At 42.3% G+C, this 22,290-nt stretch overlaps 1 protein-coding gene across 1 annotated transcript in view; it reads right to left on the bottom strand.

The window, feature by feature from the left end:
- The window catches only part of SLC7A14 (solute carrier family 7 member 14), a 38,458-nt gene extending 22,322 nt beyond the window's left edge, over window positions 1-16,136 (bottom strand). The window contains exon 1 of the mRNA XM_067536444.1: window positions 15,836-16,136. Coding sequence (XP_067392545.1) covers window positions 15,836-16,136 — 301 coding nt within the window. The remainder of the gene's footprint in view (window positions 1-15,835) is intronic.
- Window positions 16,137-22,290: the final 6,154 nt, after the last annotated feature.

The raw sequence follows: 22,290 nt of genomic DNA, 5'->3' as shown, positions 1-22,290 counted from the left end.
ATTTAGTGGAAAATTTTCAGCCAGCCCTAATAAACAGTTCAAAATACCATCACCAAACCTATAGACCCCTCCACGAGCACATTTTGCATGCGCACATGCCTCCAGCTTTTGACCATGTGGCATTCTAACAAAGCCAGGACACTCAGATGAGGCTTGTTAGAGGGTTGTTCTTCAGTTCCTCCAATGTGGGTAAGATATTACCGACATGCTACACTCTATATGCTGCAGTCCTGCTGTTAATTGTGGATTATCTCAGCTGAACCATGTACTGTGCCAAAGAAAACACAGGTTTAAAGATCAGATGCCTTGTAACCAAGAATGGGAAGTGCTTATATTTAAAAAAGTGGCTCAATGGTGTCTTGGTGTGTACTGTATGACAATGTAGTAGTTTTGGTGGAGACAGAATTCTCCCTTCTTCCTTAATGTGGATTCTACAATGTGGATTATACTTTTTCCCCAAAATCTTATTCCTAGGCTATAATTCCTATCTTCTTTTTTGCACATTACTGACCTTAGCAATATACTGCAATGCTATCGGTTCCTATGGGCCTTGGATGTGTGCACAAATACCAGTCAAGCTAATTCGTGTCCTATGTGTGCAGAATGGTTTATTTTTATTTATTACAGGCCCTGACCACCATAGTATTGGAGGTGCACTGTGTATGGCTTAAACTGAGACCAAATCCTTTGATCAATGTCCCATGACCACCACCAACCCCAGTGGCAGGACTTCAGAAGGATGAAGAGGAATGTCATTGTCATTTGGCTAGAGGAGAGGGGCGGCAGATCCAGAAATTATGAAAAAAGCCTGGACAAAGCAGTATGTTTTATGCTTCTGTCTGGAAGGGGCCAGGTTTGGGCTCAGGCCAGTTTCTGAAGGGAGCAAATTCCAGAGGTGAGGACCTGCTGCTGAGAATTCCCTAGCCCCATCTGTCTGCTTAAACTTTCCAGACAAACACAGGTTGAGTGGTGATCTCTGGCATTTAGGGCTTTGTAGATGGTGACCAGAACCTTGAATATCAATAGAGGGGCTGAACTGTCAGCCACAGATGGAACTCCAAGCACAGGCATCCCCTTCAAATACTCTCTAAACAGCAGTGCTGATAAAAATCCAGGCAGACAGGGAGGGTGCACAGAGCTGTGTCCTCTCTGGCAGCAGATTACTGGCGCTATCACTGATTCAGTGCTATTCTCTCTTTGTTATGATGGACAAGCTGTTCTTAACCCCATTAGACTGGCTCACTGGTGCCACCCTCACTGTCAGAACTGTATTGCTGCAGAAGATGGTCCTAGCTATACCGTTTTATTCCAGTGTTTACTCTTTCATATGCAGTTATACTCCCTGGGCCAAATCCTGGCATGCCTGTCTGTGACAGGGCGCTCTCTGTAGCACCCTGGTCATGGAAGTAGTTGCAGTCCTGGGAAGACTGCAGGCTTGAGTGAAGTTAATTAACCAGTTTATTTTGGCATTGCTGACATCTGGGTGGTAATTGCTGGGCTAATAAGACAAATGTCTCAGTAATTTGGAGACTATATAACTGGGAGGAAGGGGGCAGTAAAGGGTGAGCTAGAGAAAGAAAGATGTTTGGCAGGCTGCCTGTGCTGTGCTTGGAAACCAAGGTGTAAAGGTACCTGTGGTGGAAAAGGAACAGACTGTGTTTGTGACAGGCTAGGCAGTGCTGGTTGCTGAAGAGACACTCTGTGATCGTGCCATACAAGGGCACCTGCCAGAGACCCCAGACACTGCAAAGTCAGCATGGGGACAGAGGCTGGGATTTTCAAAAGTGCCGTAGTGAACTAGGAGCATAAGTCCTGTTTCAATGACACTGAAGCCTGCTTGAGAATCACACCCAGAAGCTTTTTGCTTGGCTTTGGAGACTTCTCAAAGCCTGCAGAAAGACCCTGCCAAAGAGGCCTCTGTAATGGGAGCCAGAGGAGAATATACTAGGACAAGGAGAAAGTCCTAGATTAAGGGTCTAGGGGCCACACGATGTATGAGTTTGTATCTGCCTGAGACCTAGCAATAATCCCTGTGCACCCCTCGTCCCCTCCCACACAACCCAGCCAGGCAATTATTCCTATTTGGAGGAAGAATCTGTATGAAATGGATATACAGTAATGCTGCTTTTGCAGGGTTGTGTTGGATTGTGTCCTATTCTGCTTTAGTGATTATCTTTAATGCTGGCCTGGCAGTTCTGAAATTGCTTTAGCTAGTTCCTTAAGTACCCCAGGATGAATTTTGTCAGGTCCTCCTGATGTGAATACATTGAGCTTATCTAAATATTCTTTAACCTGTTCTTTCCCTGTTATCATTTCACCTCTGTTTCCCCACCCCCCATTTATTATATCTAGTTTGACTGTCAGCTCTTCAGGGTAGGGACTGTCTGTGTTTTACACTGTGCCTAGCACAAATGGGCCCAATCTCAGCTGGGCCTTCTAATGCTGTACTACAACTAATAGTAATAACTGGACCCTTCATAGTGTTGTTCACGTCAGACACAATTGCAGTTAAGATCAGGGAACAAAGGTCTCCCAAGTGCACCAAAGCTTCACACAAGGGGGGGGGGGAGGGGAATCACAATTCCCAACAGATCAGAGAGTGGCAGGAAGGCTGAATGGCTAAGGGGTGGATGGATGCTGATTGGTGGGAGCTCTGAGTGACTACATGGAAGAGTATGCCTGTGGTGGCCGCAGTCCAACAGTTGGTGCAGATGGGAACACTCTCTTCCCTGAGGGCAGCTTGGCTTCACTAGCAAAAGGAGGCAGTGGCCATTGTGAAAGAGGACAATTCTGTATGGAGTTTTCCACAGAAGAACATTATCTGTTAACAGAGGCTGAGGAACAATAAGCTTTCAGTTATGAAAAATAACCATGACAAATGGCCATTAATCACAAAAAGCAAAAACATCTAGCCAGTGCAGGAGACTTCAGTGAGCTTTCACATACTCTTCAAGCTTCCTATATTGTTATTACATTAGGATCATTTGGGACCCCCTCCCCCCCAATGGCCTAATACATGATGCAAAACGTAAAGAACTAATTTAAAACTTTTAACTGAAATTAATTAACAAATTTACTTGTAAATTTTCAGAAAATTCATTCTGTACTCAGAGTAAGTATTGTAATTTTGGGAGGGATATGCTGTATTCTTCATATTTAACAAAGTGATTGAGTTACTGCTTTAAGCGCAAAATTCATCTCCACCTTAACTATATAACCATCATCTGTGCTTCCATAAAAACCATGTTACCATGTTTGTTTACTCCATGGGTTTAACAAGTAAAACATGATGTATAGCCGTTATTGAGCATTGGGTAGAAAAGGTATTTAATATTTCACCAGAAAGTACTCTTCTTTGCAAATTCAAAACAGTGTTTTATTTCTGAATCAGTTTGGTGTCTGAAGGAAAGTGAAATTGTAGTAATTTTATAAAGCAAACACTCTTATAATAAGCGCAGCTTTTAAATGTTGAGTATAATCACAAAACTGTTAGATCTTCAAGTTAAATGCAATGGAACTTGCGTTCTTATTGATGGAGTTTATGTATGTTTCACACACTTTTTAACTTGCATGAATAATAGTGCTTTTTTAAAAGGACACCTGAGAGGTTTTTCTGATATGCAAGCCAAGTTGCAAGAACAACAAGAACCCCCTAATCATCCATCTACATATAAAAAGTCATTATTCAAATCTGATTAAAAATGCATGCAATCTGCACACGTAAGACATTAACAGATTACTATGTGCCTGAAAGATTAATGAAACAGATGACTTAATGGGGACAGGTATTCTATTTCACTTGTTGATGGTTTTAAAAATCATAATCTCTTTGCGGTTAGCCAATGAAAAGACAAGGTTCAAAAAAGATTGTGCCAGTTTGAGTATTTATCAATAACAGTGATGACTTATTAATGACTAGATCTGTGGTTTCAATTATTCCACTAGAGTTGCCCTATGGAAGGGTAATATATTTTTCTATGCATTAGTTGTAGATTGTATGCATTATAGATATACTGCCATTCATAAAAACACTCCATGCTCATTGATTTCAGTGAGAGCAGGACTATGGTATACAGTATATTATCTAGTGGGTAAGGTACGGGAGTGGGACACAAGATCTGGCTATGCCACTGGCTTGCTGGGTGACCTTAGGCAAATTACTCCACTTCTCTGTGCCTCAGTTTCTCTGAACATAAAATGAGGCTAATGATATATTTACTATCTTTATGTAGTGCTCTGAAATTCAAGGAGGAAAAGAATTAACTTTCTATTATGATTTTGTGTCACTGCCCTCCTTTGGATAGAATTGGAACTCATCAAACCCTTTTCTGCTAACATATAATGGAGACTCTTCCTTGGTTTGAGAGGTAGAATCCTGTGCCACTGGAGCAGGAGCATCTGAGATCCAGCTCTATAGCTGCTTTCAGTTAAACGGGGGGGAGCCTCTTCTGATGCTGGGTGGAGGCAGAGAGCCCCACAATGAGACCCTTGGTGCATGGGGGGCTGTCAGAAGGGCTGGCCCATCACAGCTTTGGAGTGTAAGCGGCCGTGCCGGGGTCCCCATATCTGGGGGGCGGTGAGCAGGCTGAGAAACTCTGAATCGGGTGGGCGGGGGGCAGAGAAGTTTCTTCGTTTCTTAAAAGCATTAAATTTTTTAAATCTGTACAGTAAGGAGACTTTTTCTGTGAAATAAACCAAATGCATCCCCCCCCCCCCAAAAAAAAAGAAAAAAAAGTGAAGTTTTGAATAACCTTGGTGTACAGCAGACTGGTAATGTTAGTCTTGATTGGGTATAGAATGAGTAGCCACTTGAACTCAATATGACTCTTAAAATTGATTCCCAGGTGTTAGTGTTTGCAGGATTGGAACCTTGCTGTTTGACTTTTTTTTTGATTTACAAAAATTATTCACTTACTAAAATAAAAAACTGCCCTTTCCAAAACACCTTCCTGAAAGCAACCTGCTATCTCCACTAGATGCTGTTTCCTTTCTCACTGCCAAACCAAGGTTCTGAAGTGTTCCCAGTACCTGTGGATTATAGACTTTCCACAGAATCCAATTATTTTGCCCCTAAGCCATTTTGCGTATGAGGCAGGAATACAGTTCCTTGTTTAGTGACATAGGAAACATTCACACGGATAGCAGAGTCTTGCTCCAAATTTGTAAATGGAGTTTTTGCAAACAGAAGACATGGTACATCTCCCTGCAATATTCCTTTGAATTCTGAATTAGATTTTTTCCCATTGGGAGTGATTGCTTGCTTTCTACAGAAAACATACCCACAGAACAGCTGGTTGAGAGAGCAATCTTTTTCATAAAAGACCATTTGTCTCCCATCCATTATTTTTTCCTTGAATGTCAGCCACAGCTTGTAACTGGTATGCCAATCATTACACTTGTATAATTATGGTTACTGATATTCAGGAGCAATTAAGCACAGCTGAGTGGTTTGGGTTTTCAGTAGTCAGGATAACTAAATAACTATTTTATAGCTTTATTTTAAATCTCCATTCTTTGATTCATCTTGTTTCGGCTTAATCTCCTGTGAGGCAACCAGCAGCTTCACATCGAGCATCAGAGTACCCTGCCTTGCAGTAAACAATGGCTCAGGGTGGATCCTAGCATCTTGAGTAACCAGAGGCATCCTGCTTTGAGATGTTGGGGTAGGGTGGGTCTGGCACAGGTGACTTCCTGTTTTGCAGCACAGAATGGCTCACGATGCCTTAGCACTCTGCTAGGTGTTTGCCAGCTTCCACACACAGCTTCTATTGCTAACTATTCCATGTGACTGATGGAAACAAGCTTGTTTAGCTGGCTTGCGGGCTAGACAAGCAGACGATTGGTATGGGTCCTGCTGCCTTTGGGATGTATTATCCTCCTTCCTTGCTTTTTGTATGGGGGATAGCCTGAGACAATTTGAATTCAACATCCTTCGGTCTGAACGAATATTTAAGTCACCAAATAGCTTTGCTTGGAGTAGAGCCTAGCATCCTCAACCTGGAGAATGTCAGGGGATTTACTGTACAACTTCCTGAGTGATTGCGATAGATTGTTTATAAGATGTAAGTGAGAAGATATGGATAAGCCACTCATTAGCAATCCCACCTCTCTGCATGACAAAGTGTCATAACTGAGACCAGATTTATTTTAACTGGCATGGGTGTTTAGGGCTGAATGCTCAAAAGGAATTAGGCTCCTAATCTCTTTTTAAAGTTCGGAGCCTAATACTTTTTGATCTCTTAGCTTGCTTATTAGCAGATTGTGGCATAGTGTGTATGTGTATGTGTGTGTGTGTGTGTGTGTACACACCAACATTTTCAAGTGCTGCCCATACTAGGGTATTTTACATACACAAAAATCCCATGGAAGCTACTACTGGTTCAGCTCATCGCATGTTAACATTGGTGCGGCTCTTGGCTTCCACAAATATCTAAGCCCAGCTGCACCATTGCGAACAGTGGCTGTGATGTGAGTACTAATTTTTCTAGTGTGCAGAAAGCCTAAGGCAAACAAATGCATTCGCTCTAAGCCAGGGTGCTGACTATTTTGACAGCAGGGAAGTGATGTTTTGGGCAGTGCTGGGCATGTGAAAGCTTTTAGAACTTCAGCTCTTGATCATCTTGACAAATGTGAATAGCAGCCACAGACACTCAAGGTTCATTGTGAATTTCTGACCAGCAGTGATGGAGGAAGCACCAAAGTTTTTATGCTACAATATTTGTGTAGTTGGTATCTCTTTTCAGCAAGTGAGTGCAATTCTTGTACATGTGGCTGGCTATCCACTTAAATCCTGCTGTAAGGATCCACTTAAGCCACTTCTAGTTTGCTCATATTCAAATGGTCATTAGACCCAAATTCCTAAGAGGGAACTCTATCAATAAAACATGCACAGAAGTGAGATCTCCATCTCGCAAAGACAGGACAAGTGTTGCTAGGCATATTCATATGGAGGCAGGTTAGTCAGATAACAAGATATCAAGATAACAAGCAGTTTCATGCTTTACCTGCAGCTAAGTGGCACTTCAGAAGTAGAAAAGAATTCCATACTTCCCAACACAGCAGAGTACCCTGCTGTGTGTTTAGGCAACACATTGGCTGTTAAAAGAAGTCTTTGCATTATGCGACTTTATTGATGGGTTTGCTTTTATGGGGGTATTGGGTAAGAACCTGAATAATGGGAAAGGACTTTAATATGACACAGTGACAGCAGATAAAATAAAAAAGATCTCTCAGCTTTTTAAAAACTAAAGCCTTAAAAAAAAAAAATCAGATTCTCTTCCAGTGCAGTTGCACATTGAGCTAAATTCTTCACTCAAGTCCATAGGCGTTAGGCCAACATAACAGGAGAGTTTCACTCTATGTTGTAAGATGTTCCTAGAACTATCAGAGAGGAATAACACTTGTGTTCTGGCTTCTTAGCATCATTAGAACCAAGTTCTGCTCTGTCCCCCGGTTTAAATTCACGGTAATACAGGTAATGTTGTTACTTACGTCTAACGTACTTACAGAAGAACACCCCACAGACTGGTATAAACAATGGACTGAGCCATTTGCTCTTAGCAGGCTTTGAAAACTGAGGGCATGTCTATGTTAGGGATTTTTGCACCAGTCAGCTGCACTAGTATAGGCCCGTAGTGTAAGTGCACTGCATTGGTGAAAAATAGGCCTTGTATGGGTGTGGCTTATTTTAGTAAGGGAGAACCTGCACCTGTTGTCACAGGACTGGATTGTGTAACTTAGGTTACTGTTGGTTACAGGAAGCCATTTAGCTTCTCTTGTAAACAAATATACTCAAACCTCTGGGAGAAACCTGCTGACTAGACTAGGTATTGTTCATTGCTAAGCCAGCTGATCCACTTCACTAACACACACCAAGTTTGTGAAGTGCCATGAGGTCCCTGGATAATACTGCTAAATAAGGGTAAAATACTACTACAATTTCACTGAGGCACCTGTGAACTTTAGGAGTTCTGCTAACTGGGACAGAGTTCAAAACCAAACCCACCCTCTCTTACTAGAGATGGACCTCAGCCAAACCCATTGTATCTGGATATGACCAATCTCAGGCTATGGAAAAGTTTAGATTCTACCATTTGCCCATTTTGAAGCTGAACCAATGACTTTGCATCAAGTGGAACTACACTGATTATGGAAGACTTCAGGGACTTTGGAAGAGAGCTAAAAAAGAGGGAAGTCCATGAGCTATTCTCCTCTCTTTTGCTCATGGGACCGGAAGGATCTCTGAGAAGGCAGAAAACACTGGAGGTGAACCACTGGCTGCATGACTGGTGTGAAGCTGAAGGTTTTGGTTTTGTGGATCACTAGGCTCCTTTCTAATGGGGGAGAAGGCTGTTTACAGGGAGGGGGCTGGGTAGGCTTCTCAGATGGAGACTAGCCAGAGCAGCCTGGCAGATATTAAACTAACAGTACAAGGGGAGGGTGATAAGACAAATGCAGTTCAAATGCAGCATGTTGCAAACCAATTTCACATTGGTTCAAATTGGTTTCAGTTGCTTATTTATCAATGCTAGGACTCTTGGTAACAAGCAAGAGGAGTGGACATTCTCATCAATGAGAAGAAATCAGATCGGCATTACTGAGACCTGGTGGGACAACCTGCATGCTTGGAATGTTAGAATCACTGGTTATAACCAGTCCAGGAAGAATAGAGCAGGTAATGGGGGAAGGGGTGCAGCACTCTACATTAGAGTACCTGTTCTAGAGTTTCTGATAACTCCAACACAGATCTCGAATGCCCATGTATCAATGTACTGACTGACAAAGCCCAGGAGGAGTACTGGTGGCTGTCTGCTACAGATCACCTAATCAAACCAGAGAACAGGATGAGGTATTCTTTAAACACCTGTCTGTAAGGTGTGGAAAGAGAAACTGTATTTTGAGGGCTTCAGTTAAGGAGAAACGCTGGAGGCCTCCTGCAGCTATTAGTGAAATATTTTTAGCTTTTCTAAAAACTAGAGATTTTCTAACACAAAAGGTTTTGCACCCAACATGAGGTAACTCTCTTTTGGACCTTATTATGATGGGTGAAGATGAATTAGTGACTGGATTGGATGTTAGTGAGTGCTTAGGGACCAGTGATTATGACCACCTTACATTCAATGAGGGCAAAGAGAGGACAGTCCCAACCAGTAATAGATTTGGTGCTTCAAAAAGCGTTAACTTCCCAAAATGGAGGAAAAACTTCAACAATAAACATGAATAACTGGAAACTCTTTTTAAAGAGTTTATTAGATAGTCAAAAAGCCACAATTCCAAAATCACAAAGGACAACTCTGACCAAAAGCCCATCCCACTTCAATAGTGAAGTGAAGGTAGCAATAAGAAATAATAATAATAAAAAAAGTGATAGCAGTTGATATACATTTCAAGTTAAGTGCAGAAAGTTAAGGGACACTAAAGACATCAGGGAAAAAATCTATGGTTGGCAGGGCTAAGGACAATAAGAAAGCTTAAGTATATTAGGAACAAAAGAAATCCTAGCAATAGTATAGACCTTATATTAGACTAAAATGACAAAATTGTTGATGCAGAACAGGCAGCAGTGTTCAATAAATGTTTCTGTTCTGCATTTGGAAAGAATCAGGATGATGTATTTGAAGTGCATGCCAGTCCATTGGTAAATGAGAAAGATGTTAGACATCCACATTAAACACTTTAAAGTCAGGAGGTACAGATAACTTGCACCAAAGAGTCCTAAAAGAGTTGGCTGAGGGAGCTCTCTGTCTACTGATATTAATTTTGACTAAATCTTGGAATATGGGGGAAATTCCAGAAGACTGAAAGAGTAGTAATATTGCGCCAATATTAAAGGGCAAACAAGATCACCCAGGTAACTATATCCCATTTAGCCTGACATCAATTCTGGATAAAATAATGGAAAAACTGACATGGGATTCAATTAATAAAGAATTAAAGGCTAGGAGTATAAATAGAGCACTAAAAACCAAACACAAATGGCTGAGTGCAGTACCTTATATGTTTAGAACACTGCTAAATGTTAAGTGAAAACTGAAACAAAATAACCAGTTATATGTACAGTCCTTTCTGGTTCCTTAGCCCTGATGCAGTTTTACGTTCCAAGATTGTGTTGCTATAATAAATATCAGAACTGTCAACAATCAAACAGGGAAATGGTTGAAGAGACTATCAAAATATATTCTAGTTCTTAGGAAAATATTTTCCCAGGCTACAAAAACAACTCAGGAAGAACAGTAAATATGGCAGACTACATGCAAGTAATATTAAGGTTAAGACGTAATCCGACAGAAAGTTGCAAGACACTGCACTCTTGTATCTAGCGGAGAAAACCTACTTTGAAATAAGCACGCTTTCACTCACTCTCCAAACAACTTATTTCAAGCTCTCCAGGCTTTTAAGTTTACTGTGGCTGAGGCATCATGAATGAAAAACTCTGAAGAAAGAGAAAATGTGACATCAGGAAATAAAAATAATACCAAATGCTAGCTGCTGTCTCTGAGAAAAATAGGGAGTTAAGCTTATTTTAGTGTGGTTGGGGGAATCGGAGTCTTTCCTTTGTTTCAGATAAACATTCAGGTCTTCCAATAAAAAAGCCTGCATTTAATCATGCATGTTTTATATTTGTTCTGGGAGCCCACCATTTTTTGGTCTTCACTTTCCATGTTTTTAAGGGACAGGAAAATAGTAACTTCCAGAAAAAACTGCATTTGAATGAAAAGTTATTTTATTCCTGTTTGTGTCTTGCAACTTTCCATCTTCTCCCTGGCTGCAGCCGGAAATGAAATCTGCAGTGGTGGCATATGTGACATGAGATGGGTGATTTTAGTGCATTTTCTAGCGGACAGATTGACAGAAATGAAACATCTCCACTGCAAAGGGTCCTCAGGTCAGATTTTCAAAAGAGCTCAGCATGGTGGGTGCTGAACTCTTGAAAATCTAGTTTCAACTATGGATACAAGGCATTTGAAAATCTGTTCCCTATTGAACCTGCTTGTTAGCAGCCTCTGAATCAAGGCCAAGGAATGGATGAAGTATGAAAACTGAAGCACCGCCTTTCCTCTAGGGAGTGGGTTAGGACTGATATACAGTGGCAGACACAGGCCTGGTCTACACTGTGAAATGGATGCACCAGACCCTTACTTGCCATGGCTGGAATGGCACTACGACCCCTGCAATAGGTAGAGATGGGTATGCAGGTCTACTGTTCTCTTGGGAATATAAAGGGGAGTTATTTTTACATTGTAACATTGCTTTTCATCTGTGGGGCCAGCTAACAATGGTTACCTTGTGCTTTGCTTGCCTTTCAGTGAACAGCACAGCCTTCAGCTCAGCGTCTACTACTCCTGCTGACTACCTGTCACAGATTAGAAGGTGGAAAAAAAGAGCTCGGGATGACATGTTCACTGAGATAATGAACGTATCTGTGGCTGCTGACACAGAGCTAAGAGCCTGGAGGATTTCATTATTGGAGAAAATGAACATGGAGAACAGGAAGGTGGCCCAAGAACGTGAGCTTGCAACGCGGGATGAGATGCTGCGCATAATGAGGGATCAGTCAAACATGTTGAGATGTTTGGTTGAGCTTCAAGAAGAGCAGCAGCAGGATAGACTCTCTCTGTGGCCCCTGCAAAACTCTTAACTCACGCACTCTTTCCTAGCCCCCACCCCCAAGCAATCTAGGAGGAGGTTGAGCAGGGTGCAGTATGTTCTCCATTCCATGCCAGGTGAGGGGAGCAGATAGAGGCACCAGCCTCTTTAAGAAATGGGAATGTGTTTGCTGCTTGCATAGTTTGCTTTGTGTCCCCTCACAGCCCCATAACAATGCATGCAAAGTGTTGAAATAACTTCCTTTCCCACCACTGTTAATGATCCACAATAAAAATATACTGCTTTAAAGATTACTCTTTCTTTATTGAGACCGTAGGGATTACCGCTGGGGGGCTTAGCACAATGCTGTGGTGCTGGGGAATGGATGGGGGTTTGGAAGGGAAGACAGAACACAGATTTTACAGAAACATTAGATCTCACTGCAAAACTGATTTTTTTTTCAAGGCTTCCCTGAGGTGCAGCGCTCCGTGGTTGGCTCTGTATTACACTGCTGTCTGGCTGCTCAAAATTGGCAGCCAGCCTATCTGCCTCCATGACCCAATCCAATGGGAACTTCTCCCCTTTTGTGTCTCAGACATGGAGCACACAGCATGCAAAAATAATTGCTGGGATGTTTTTTCCACTGAGGTCTAGCCTAGTGAGTAAACTGCGCCAGCGTGCCTTTAAACGTCCAAATGCACATTCCATGACCATTCTGCACTTGCTGAGCCTATTATTGAACCTCTTCTTCTCGCTGTCCAGGTGCCTGGTGTATGGCTTCATCAGCCAGGGGAGCAACGGGTACACAGAGTCTCCAAGGATCACTATTGGCATTTCAACTTCACCAATATTTATTTTTTGGTCAGGGAAGAAAGTTCCTTCTTGCATCTTTTTGAACAGATCTGCGTTCCTAAAGATGTGCACGTCATGCACCTTTCCAGACCACACTGATGTTGGTGTCCCTTGTGATCCACAAGGGCTGGCAACACCATTGAGAAGTATCCCTTTCAATTAATGTACTCTGTGGCTAGGTTGTCTGGTGCTAAGATAGGGATGTGTGTGCCATATATCACACCCCACAGTTTGGGAGCCCCATTGTGGAAAAACCCATCCACTATGTCCTGCACATTTCCCAAAGTCACTACCCGTCTTAGCAGAAGTCTGTTAATGGCCTGGCAAACTTGTATTACAGGAGCTCCCATGGTAGATTTACTGACTCCAAATTGATTCCCAACTGACCGGTAGCAGTTTGGCGTTGCTAGCTTCCACAGAGTGATGGCCACTCGCTTCTCCACTGTCAGTCTGTCTCAAGTGAATGTTCATGTGTTTCAGGGCTTGGGAAAGCTCTGCGCAGAGTTCCAAAAAAGTGGCCTTTCACGTACGAAAGTTCTGCAGCCACTGCTCATCATCCCACACCTTCATAACAATGCGATCCCACAAGTCATTGCTTGTTTCCTGGGACCAGAAGCGGTGCTCTACCGACTGCAGATGGTGCATGACAGCCAGCAGCAAATGGGAATTGTTTCATTCTATGGCTTGTAGTATGGCGTCTTGAGTAACATCACAATTTTCAGTGCTGGGACCTCTGTCTTGCCATTGAAAATACTGCAGGATACAATGTGAAGTGTTTGACACTCTCAATGATAGTGCAGTACTGAGTGGGCTCCATGCCTCTCTGGCAATGGCGTATACGTGGCAGAGACTGCAGGGTTTAGAAAAATGGTTTGAAAAAGTGTTCTGTTTGTTTGGGACAAGAAGGGAGGGAGAGGGAGGATGATAAGCTTCCCAAAAGCCTCTGCGGCTAGTTGTGCTGTGGGATAGCTACCCACAATGCACTGCTTTGACTGTCGACCCAAGCGTGGCTAGTGGGGACACAATCCCCCGATGCAATGAGCATGGTGTGATCATGCTTCTGTGACTTCTAAAATGTGGTGGGTGAAGGTTGATTTAAAATCAATTTCACTCTGCAGTGTAGACCTACTCACAGTGATAGGTGTCCTGCACCATCTGCCGTGTGGCTGTCCTTCAGTGTTCGGGATTGCCAAGCCAACACCTTTCACAAGCACTAAATTCCCACACCCACTTTAATATGGAAAAAAACTGAGTTACATTTCCATGACAGGTAAGAGTTCACTTTGATGGTTCTTATTCTAGGTTTCTCTGAGGGGAGGGAGATGTATGTGCATGTCCACACCCCTCGCACTTCCATCTTGCAGGGGATCTGCTAAGCATGTGTGGTGGTTACCTGCTAGGGTTAGATTCATAACTAGGACATAGGAGCTGCAAGGCTTAGCTGACACCTGTTGGAATTTATAACCCCAACTTAGGCACCCAGGCTCCCCATGCACAGTGTGCGCCTAAAAAAAGAGACTCTCAGAAGCCAGCATGCTGAGTGTGGCTAGCTTAGGAAACTCTCCAAAGAAATATTGGGGAGGGCTGCAGCCAAGGCCCCACCCCTCCAAAGGATTTAGGCACCTACATTTGGGCTGGATGGAGGTGACTGTCTCTAGTCAGGGTTCACAGCTGTAAGCCCTATTCTAGAGCTAGACATGGCCGTATGTCCTGCAGAGGCCTGCAAGTCCTGGTGTAATTTACACTGGTGCAAAGCAGCATTAAATGTCTTGCTGTTACTGTGGATTTTAACTAGGGTGATGGAGAGCAGAACTTGGCTCTAATGCTAACCAGAACCCCAGTCTGCTCTTCCTCTGTAATGATTCCAGGAATGCCTTTCAATATAGGGTCAAGTTCCCTCTGTAATGCTGGTGTAGCACCTATGGCCTTCAGTGGGAGCTGCAGTCATATAAGGATGAGGAAAACTTAGCTCAATGTGCAATTGCAATGGAAGAGAATAGAGCTACCATTATATTTCTAAAGCCTTAGCTTTAAAAGCTGAGCGAGATCACTTTACTGTATTTACAGGTGCTGTCATATCAAAGTCCTTTGTCATTTTTTTTTACCCAACACCCATATAAAAGTAAATCCATCTATCAGATTCTGCTATATAATGCAGACTTCTCTCAACAGCTGGAGATGGAACCTCTTGGCTGTTCACTACCAATGAACTGTAAAGGACAAATGCCAAGAATAACTGGATCAGGTGGAAAGCACAGATCAATCCCTATACTCAGCTGGATTCATGCAAAGGAGTCTGGATTCACTGAGTGTCATTTCAAGTCCACTATTTTCCTCCTATGCAGCTTCAGCCACTTTTTTTTTTAGATTCAAAAGGTGGTTTACAAACAAACCCTCAAACCAACCCAATATTAATTATCAGTAAACTCCAAACTGAATAAAGATTGGCTTCTTGCTATATGAGCTACTGAGGCTTTAAGACAGCTGGCTGATGGTGCGCCACAAGCCAGGTCTGAATCACTTCTCTTCCTCCTTGAAAGTATCTAGCCTTCTAAGTATTTAAATGACTTAGGACAGGCTTATGCTGCTGTTTTGTCATTGGTCTTTGCCTGGTTTATGAATTATGACATGTAAAATTCCAGCTCGTCTTTCAAATGTACTAGCTGAGGACGTCACGTCTACTGTATACAGGCCACCAGCCAGCTATCAAAAGGTAACTAAATTTGGTCACGATAATCTTATTCAGGATTCATCCCAGCAACCCAGAGATTAAATAAGAGGCTTTATTTCCTCCTACAATTCCCCTAGCTATTCAGTCACTCTAAAATACTGCCAGCTTGAAAATCTGTTTATTACAGCAACAGTCTAAACACAATGGCTGGTATTTGTTGTTTTCACGTGGTTCCTGTCACACACACTGTGAGATGATGGATGTTTTGGGTCAGATTTTCAGTGTGGCATGCACAGCTGAGGTAAATGGGTGTACAGACACACACCAACCAATCCATAGGCTTGTGCAGTTGCCAAGATGGGCCCACCATCATAGCAACTGCACAAACACATGGGAAGAGTTTTTGTTTGTTTTTCCATTTGAATTCTGACAATCTGAGTCTTTTTGTCTTTTTGGGGACCTGATTCTAAGGCCTGAGGAATGCCCTCATTTGCCATTTGCTTCAGCAGGAGTTGTCTATGCTCAGTACCTTGCAAGCTCAGATCCTCGGTTATTAGAAATAGTTGTATCCTCGATGCAAAAGGCAAAACATGCACCATTAAACTATGGGCTCAACTCTCCCTGACTGACTGTACTGGGGCTACTCCCAGGAGTAAAGCCTGCAGGATAAGGTCCTAAATAGAAGCCACCATTTATTTTGTCTTACAACTGATCTGAATGACTCACCTGACAAAATGGAGGCAACTGCTGCAATGATGAAGGAAACAATGACCCCAGGCCCAGCCATCTCCTTAGCAACCAGCCCAGACACTACATACATTCCAGTGCCAACACAGCTTCCAACTCCGAGTGAAACCAGATCCATTGTAGTAAGCACCTGGGCCAGCTTGGTCCCGTGCGAGGTGGTGGTGCCCGTCCCTTCCAGCATTGACTCCACAGGTTTGGTGCGTAGGATCCTGGAGTGCATGGCATACCATGTGGCACCCCACTGGATCCTTCTGGGATCCAAATAGGAGAAGAAGCTCATTGTAATGGTGGGGTATTGAGAAAAGTGTCAGCAAAAGCAGGAGACTTCAGTAGGGTTCAACAGCATCAACTTCAGCTAACAACGGCCCTTTTCAGAGAAGGCGTAGCACAACTTGAAGCCACATTCTTGCATACAAAACTTTTATTTCACTTCTTGGGTCTGTAAAAGAGAAGAAATACATACTCACAAAAAAGTTTAGGGGAGTTAATAGAAAGAGAAGATTGGTTCTAGGAGTCAGATTGGGACTCAAGACGTCATGGTTCAACTGGAAGATGTGCTAGAGATTTCCTGCGTGATCTTGGGAAAGTCATTTAGAGGGGGATTTCAGAAGTGCTCAATGTTGGTTTAACTGGGTTCCCATGGAAGTCAATGGGAGCTTTATTATTGACTTGCATGGGAGCAAAGTTAAACTGACACTGAGCATTTCTACAAATCCCACCCTTAATTCCTCTGTCTGTTTCCCTAATTGTAAAATGGGGACAATGCTACCCCCTTTATCTGCTTTGTCTATTTAGAGTGTATGCTCTGACTGTGCATTTGTAAAGCACCTAATTAAATGGGGGCATTGATCTCAATTGGGACCTCTCAGCACACCTGTAATACACATTAGCCAGTGCATGAGAATATATTTGTGTACCGCTCCCTTCCAGGGGATGGAAAAAGAATTGCTCAGCTGTGTTTCCTAGATCCAGTTCTGCTAACAGCTAATGGAGAGTCTCTTTTAGCTCATGAAGGAGGGGCCTGTGCTTTTGGAGCAGGAATTTCATCTGTGTATTCACTCTGGAAATTCCAAGCAGCTACAGCATGAAGCAAAGTGATAACCGAGAATCTGTAGGTGGCCATGGATTTGGTATGCCATTCACCAGGTGGTGAAGAAGATTAATAAGTGCTTAATATGAACATTATACTGCTGTGTCTTTAGTCATCTCATGGGATGTGAGTCAATATTGCCTGCACATAACCCTGTAAGACTGGACATGGGTGGGAGGTGTCTTTGCTCCTTTTTCCTGATGGAGCTGACTGATGTATGCCATATTTTATGCCGATGTGTGACTGCCTGAAGCTTAGCAATTATGTATCTACTCCTTAAAGAGACAGAATATTATTTTGTTTTCCTTATAATAAAGCACTGCTCCTAGAGGTTGGACCATGCATGAGAATTCTTGCATGATCAGCTTCACTCAGATTTGCCTGCTGCAGCATCTTTAAGGATTGTAATAAGAAAATATTTTAAGTGGACACCATTGGATCAATGTAGGCCCAAAATTTAGCTTTTGTAAAACCAAGTTTTTACAAAGTCTGTCACTTGTTTCCATGGTTTTTAAAAACCGCTTAATAGAAACAGTTTATTTTTAAAGGAATAATGTTCCCTTGCAATGCTTGTAACCCAAACATTGCAGCATCATTGTGTATGAGAATCTGAAAATGAAACTGAGTATAAACAAAAGTGAAATTAATTAGGTCTACTGTCCAATATGGGCGTAAGCAAAGAACACCAATGATGAATGATGGTTAATTAGATTTTTAAAAATAATTCAATGTTTTAATTTTTAAGAGTGTTACCAACTCCAGGCTCAAAACTCATGAGTCAGGCTTCTAGTTCCTGAGCCTGAGGGCACATTTTAAAGCTCTTTTCCACAACGTACGTGTGTGTGGGTATGCGTGGGTGTAAATATATAAAAATTTTTTTTTGAAAGCTGAGAGTCTCATGCAATCTCTTAATTCATGAAGCTCATGACAAAATTGTGAGAGTTGGCAACACCAGTTTAGTAGTTTAAGGTGTGGTTGGAAATCTTTTTATAAATATAGATTTTAATTTGACAGTGTCTTAAAATGTGCTCTGAAGACAAGGTAATTGTGTTTTCATCTATATATCCAAAATAAATTATTTTTTCTTTACACAGCCATGTGCTGTTATTAAATAGGCTTATTTAATAAACTTAATCTAGCATTCATTTTATTTTTTGCTTGATCTAAATTCAGAATTTCCTTAAATTTTCACTCCATGCAACAGTGACCTGAATAGAACTTTACACATTCTAAATTAAACTTTATAATTAAAAAAGCACCACTCCCACACTTGAGGAAATTTGTGTCTTTTGGATGGAGTTAAAATTGAGGTCCTGGCTGCTTGTGGTTATTAAAGAAGTCGTCTGCTGCTCTGTGCGGGCCAGATTCCAGGTTAGGTAATTACCTTCTGTCTACATGAATTCCCCTTTCAGTTTCAATTTGAAATGAAGGGACAGATCCTCAGCTGGTGTAAATCAGCATGGCTCCAGTGACCTCACTGAAGCCAGACTGATTTCCAGAAGCTGAGGATCATGCATAGTTTTCTTTCCTTGTTGCCCCAGGTTTGATCCTGCAAATGCTGAGAAACTACAAGTCTCTCCTCAGGAATGGGCTGCCTGAACTAAAGTGTTGCTCTGTGCCATGGAACAGCTGCTGCGTTCCGCCATGGCTGCGTTTCAGTGATGGGTGAAATTATCTCTGTAAATACAGTGCTTGCTGCTAAAAAGTCGTCATTTATCAGCTGTCTCAGAGACACAGCAATAAGAGCCTGTAAGCACAGCAATATAGTGCACCAATGTCTGATACTAGTGTGGTGGGAAATGCACCAACTTGTTAATTGCAACCACAGCATGTAGCTTGTACAGTGCTTCTGCCAGGATTTACCACATCTACTTGGGACAAGCTGCAGAAGCAAGTCCTGTAGCTCTGCCCCTGTGGGTCCTTCTTGTCCCCACCCCCTCCATCTAGAGTCAATTTTTCTCATGCTCCTTCCTCTGATTGCTCTTTCTCTCACACTGCCCTCTTACACCCTGATTTTGCTGTCTCCTTCCCAATTTTGTTAGCTTACAATGGACCCACCAGTTTTGCTGCCTTCCATTTACTTTGTCCCATACCCTGATTGCTTCTCCCCGTGCTCTGCTTACCAGAGCATGATATCTCAGGAGCATGAAGGCTGCTCAGGGCTCCTTGCACTACTTTACACAGTACATCCACTGGCTGGTTTCGCGCTGAGACACTAACTTGACCTGCTGCTGAAGCTGGTACACGTAAAGATTGTTACTTCTGCACACAGGCAAACACAGGCCAGCATGCAGCAACACAGACCCACCACAGAGAGTGTGGCTGCCTCCAAGTTTTCCCATCGGGCTCATGGACAATGCCCGGTAATGTCCCACCATGTTGTTAGCCCTGTCTTTAGAGCCATCTGGGTTCCTTTGGAATTAAAGACTCACTGGTTTTAAGGCTAGAAGAGACCATTAGATAATTTAGTCTGGCCTCCTGCATAACACAGGCCATAGACCTTCACCCAGTTACCTCTGCATTGAGCCCCATAACGTGTATATGAACACTATGCACATCTAAGTTATCAGTATGTTTATGTAGTTTTTCCTTACCACAGATTTTTGAATGCTGTTTCTGGCTCAGAATAGATGCCATGTTCCACCCCAGAAACTGCTGCATTTGTAGGGTGTGGCAGGTGATGCCTAGTTGGTAAAGTGCTTCGGGATCCCCACAGAGGAAAAGTTGCTATTAGTATAAGTGCACTTCCCCTCCCCTATTGCCGCTGTTTATCAAGCTATTTGTGTATAAATAGAGGGTTTATTTTATATACCCAACTGCTGCCATCTCCTGCCTGACTTGAGGCCCAGCCCAATGCTGAGTGCCCTCGATATCTATTGAGGCAAGAGGGGTTGAGGTCATCACTTCACTGGACGAGGCCCCATTGTGTAATCCACTTTGCCAGTGTGGGCTGTATGGCAGTTGGGAGAGTCTGGGTCCTCTGCGCTGTGAAGCATCGTCTCTTTGTTTATATGCACTTTTGTGCGTGTTGAACTAGGCTCCTAATCTTCAAGTAGCTTTTAAATCTGAACTGGGTATCTACGTCTCTCTCTTCAGATGAATCTTTTAGTGGTTTTTGTACAGCTCATTCAGTCCACAGCTCTCCAAGGCTTTCATTCAAATTGAATAGTAACTAAGGTCTTCTCTGCTCAGGAAAGTCGTACCATTTTAACTGAATTGGTTTTCAAACTGGTGCAAACCCTCATGTGGACAACTGTATTTTAGCTTAAGAGTGGCGTAGTTTGGTTTAGGTTATACCTGTTCCTAATTAACGTAAGCTATACAGAAAAAGAGCCAAACTTAAACTGAAATAAGGGTGTCCACACAGGATTTTGAACTGGTTTAAATGTGCATTTTAGATTAAACTGGTGCAACTTTCTCATGTAGACAAGCCCTTGGCCTCAAAAAATCCCCTCTGGGTAAGTAAATACTGCTACACCCATTTCACAGAGAGGCAGACTGAAACACGGAATGGTTATATTTTCAAAAGTGGCCACTCATTCTGAGTCCCTGAGTTTTGGGCACAAAACTAAACGGTTCCCATGTTGGCTACTCAGAAATTAAGTCATTCAAAATCAAAGGCCACTTTTGAACTTCTTTGCCAAAGAGACTTGGCTTGGGGTTGCATTTCAAAGCAGTGGCAGAGGTGGGAGTAGAATACAGGAAGCAGGCTTCAATTTTCCTCTGCTTTAATAATCAGAAAGCATTGCTTATGGTAGAAAAACAATTAATTGCTCAAAATAGATAAATTCAGCATGCAAATTGTTTCAAAACTATCTTTCAAAGGGCTGAGTTGTTTTTTGGTCTTTTTGGAAACACAAAGAATTAGTAAGAAAATCAATGAAGAGGCGAATCCATAGTAACTGATTTTATTTCCTTTTCATAACAACATAGTTGTGTTTAGTTGCTGAAATGGCTGTTTTTAATATTTCTGCAAAAGTCTCCTCTCTCAGTGGTTTATAAATCTTCAAGTAGACTTTAATTTTGACTTCCTTTTGCCCATGAGAGCTTAATTCCTTTACAGTACAAAATTTGGTTCTCCATGAAGGAGCAGCTGTTTCTGTGCTCTGAGAAGCTAACTTTCTGCTGGATAAATATTGATTTCCCTTAGTGCACAGTTTGGCTTTCCAATCCATATGTTTTGGGAACCTTCTAGAGAAAAAAATAGAGAATAATTAACTAATGAATTTTTTAAAGTCAACAAATATTGCCTCCAGCTCTACTCTACTTAAGTTTAGTTTTCTCTTACCCTAATGCCATGCTGCTTTCATGTTGCTAGCCTATGCTGAAGACAAACAGGCTATTGGCTATTCAATTATGGACTGGGAAAGTATGGCGGGGCCTGAATTAAAGTTTTGGATCTGAACTGAGTTCCATCCCTGAAAACTCTGAGGAAGTTTGGATCCAACCTAAGTCAGGTTATGCAACTCTTATTCATGTTGCATGGCACCTTGCTCTATGAATCATCCTATTGACTTCAGAGGAAGGTGCTATTCAACATGAGTAAGGATGACAGACTCTTGCCCGTCTCTCTCTCTCATGCACATGCACTGCATGAAACCTCTGAGAAATATCTTCAATTTGTAGGAATGTTTGGATCTTGATCCTAACTTGCAGACAGGCCCATCTCTGCCTGAAGGTAAAATACACCGGAGACTGACAACTTAGGGGATACGCTATGAGCAAAGGATGGCATAATGAGTTAGACAGAAATTGGAGAGGGTGCAGAGAAAAGCCACAAAAAAGACTTCAAGGCTGGAAAAAATGTGTACATTGAGAAAGCTCAATCTGATTAGCTTATCAAAGAGAGGATGGAGGGGTGACTTGACCACAGCATAAAGTACTATCATAGGGAGAAAATACCAGCAGAGAAAGGCATAAACAAGAACCAATGGATGGACGATAAAGCCAAACAAATTCAAATTGGAAATAAGGCCCACATTTTTAACAGTGAGGGTCATTAAGCAATGGAACAAAGTGCCAAAGGAAGTGGTGGTTTCTTCATCTCCTGATGTCTTCAGATCAAGCCTGGCTGCCTTTCTGGAAGAAATGCTTTAGTCAAACACAAGTTTTGGGGCTCAATACAGAGGTAACTGGGTGAAATTCTGTGGCCTGTGTTATACAGGAGGCCAGATGATCTAATGTTCCCTTCTGGCCTTAATGTCTCTGAACATTAGAATGTATCTCTTTGAGCAGGCCAAACTGTGAGGTACAACTGCATAGGCTGCTCTTCATTCCAGGGTGCAAGTTCCCCCTTTCTAACAGACACAAAATGCCGGCTTTGGTATCTCACAGCTGCCTGAAT

The sequence above is a fragment of the Emydura macquarii genome, unplaced genomic scaffold (assembly GCF_026122565.2).
Source record: "Emydura macquarii macquarii isolate MOO-44397 ecotype Brisbane River unplaced genomic scaffold, CSIRO-AGI_Emac_v2 contig_3603, whole genome shotgun sequence".
Taxonomy (NCBI): domain Eukaryota; kingdom Metazoa; phylum Chordata; order Testudines; family Chelidae; genus Emydura; species Emydura macquarii.
This window is presented reverse-complemented; position numbering and strand designations above follow the sequence as displayed.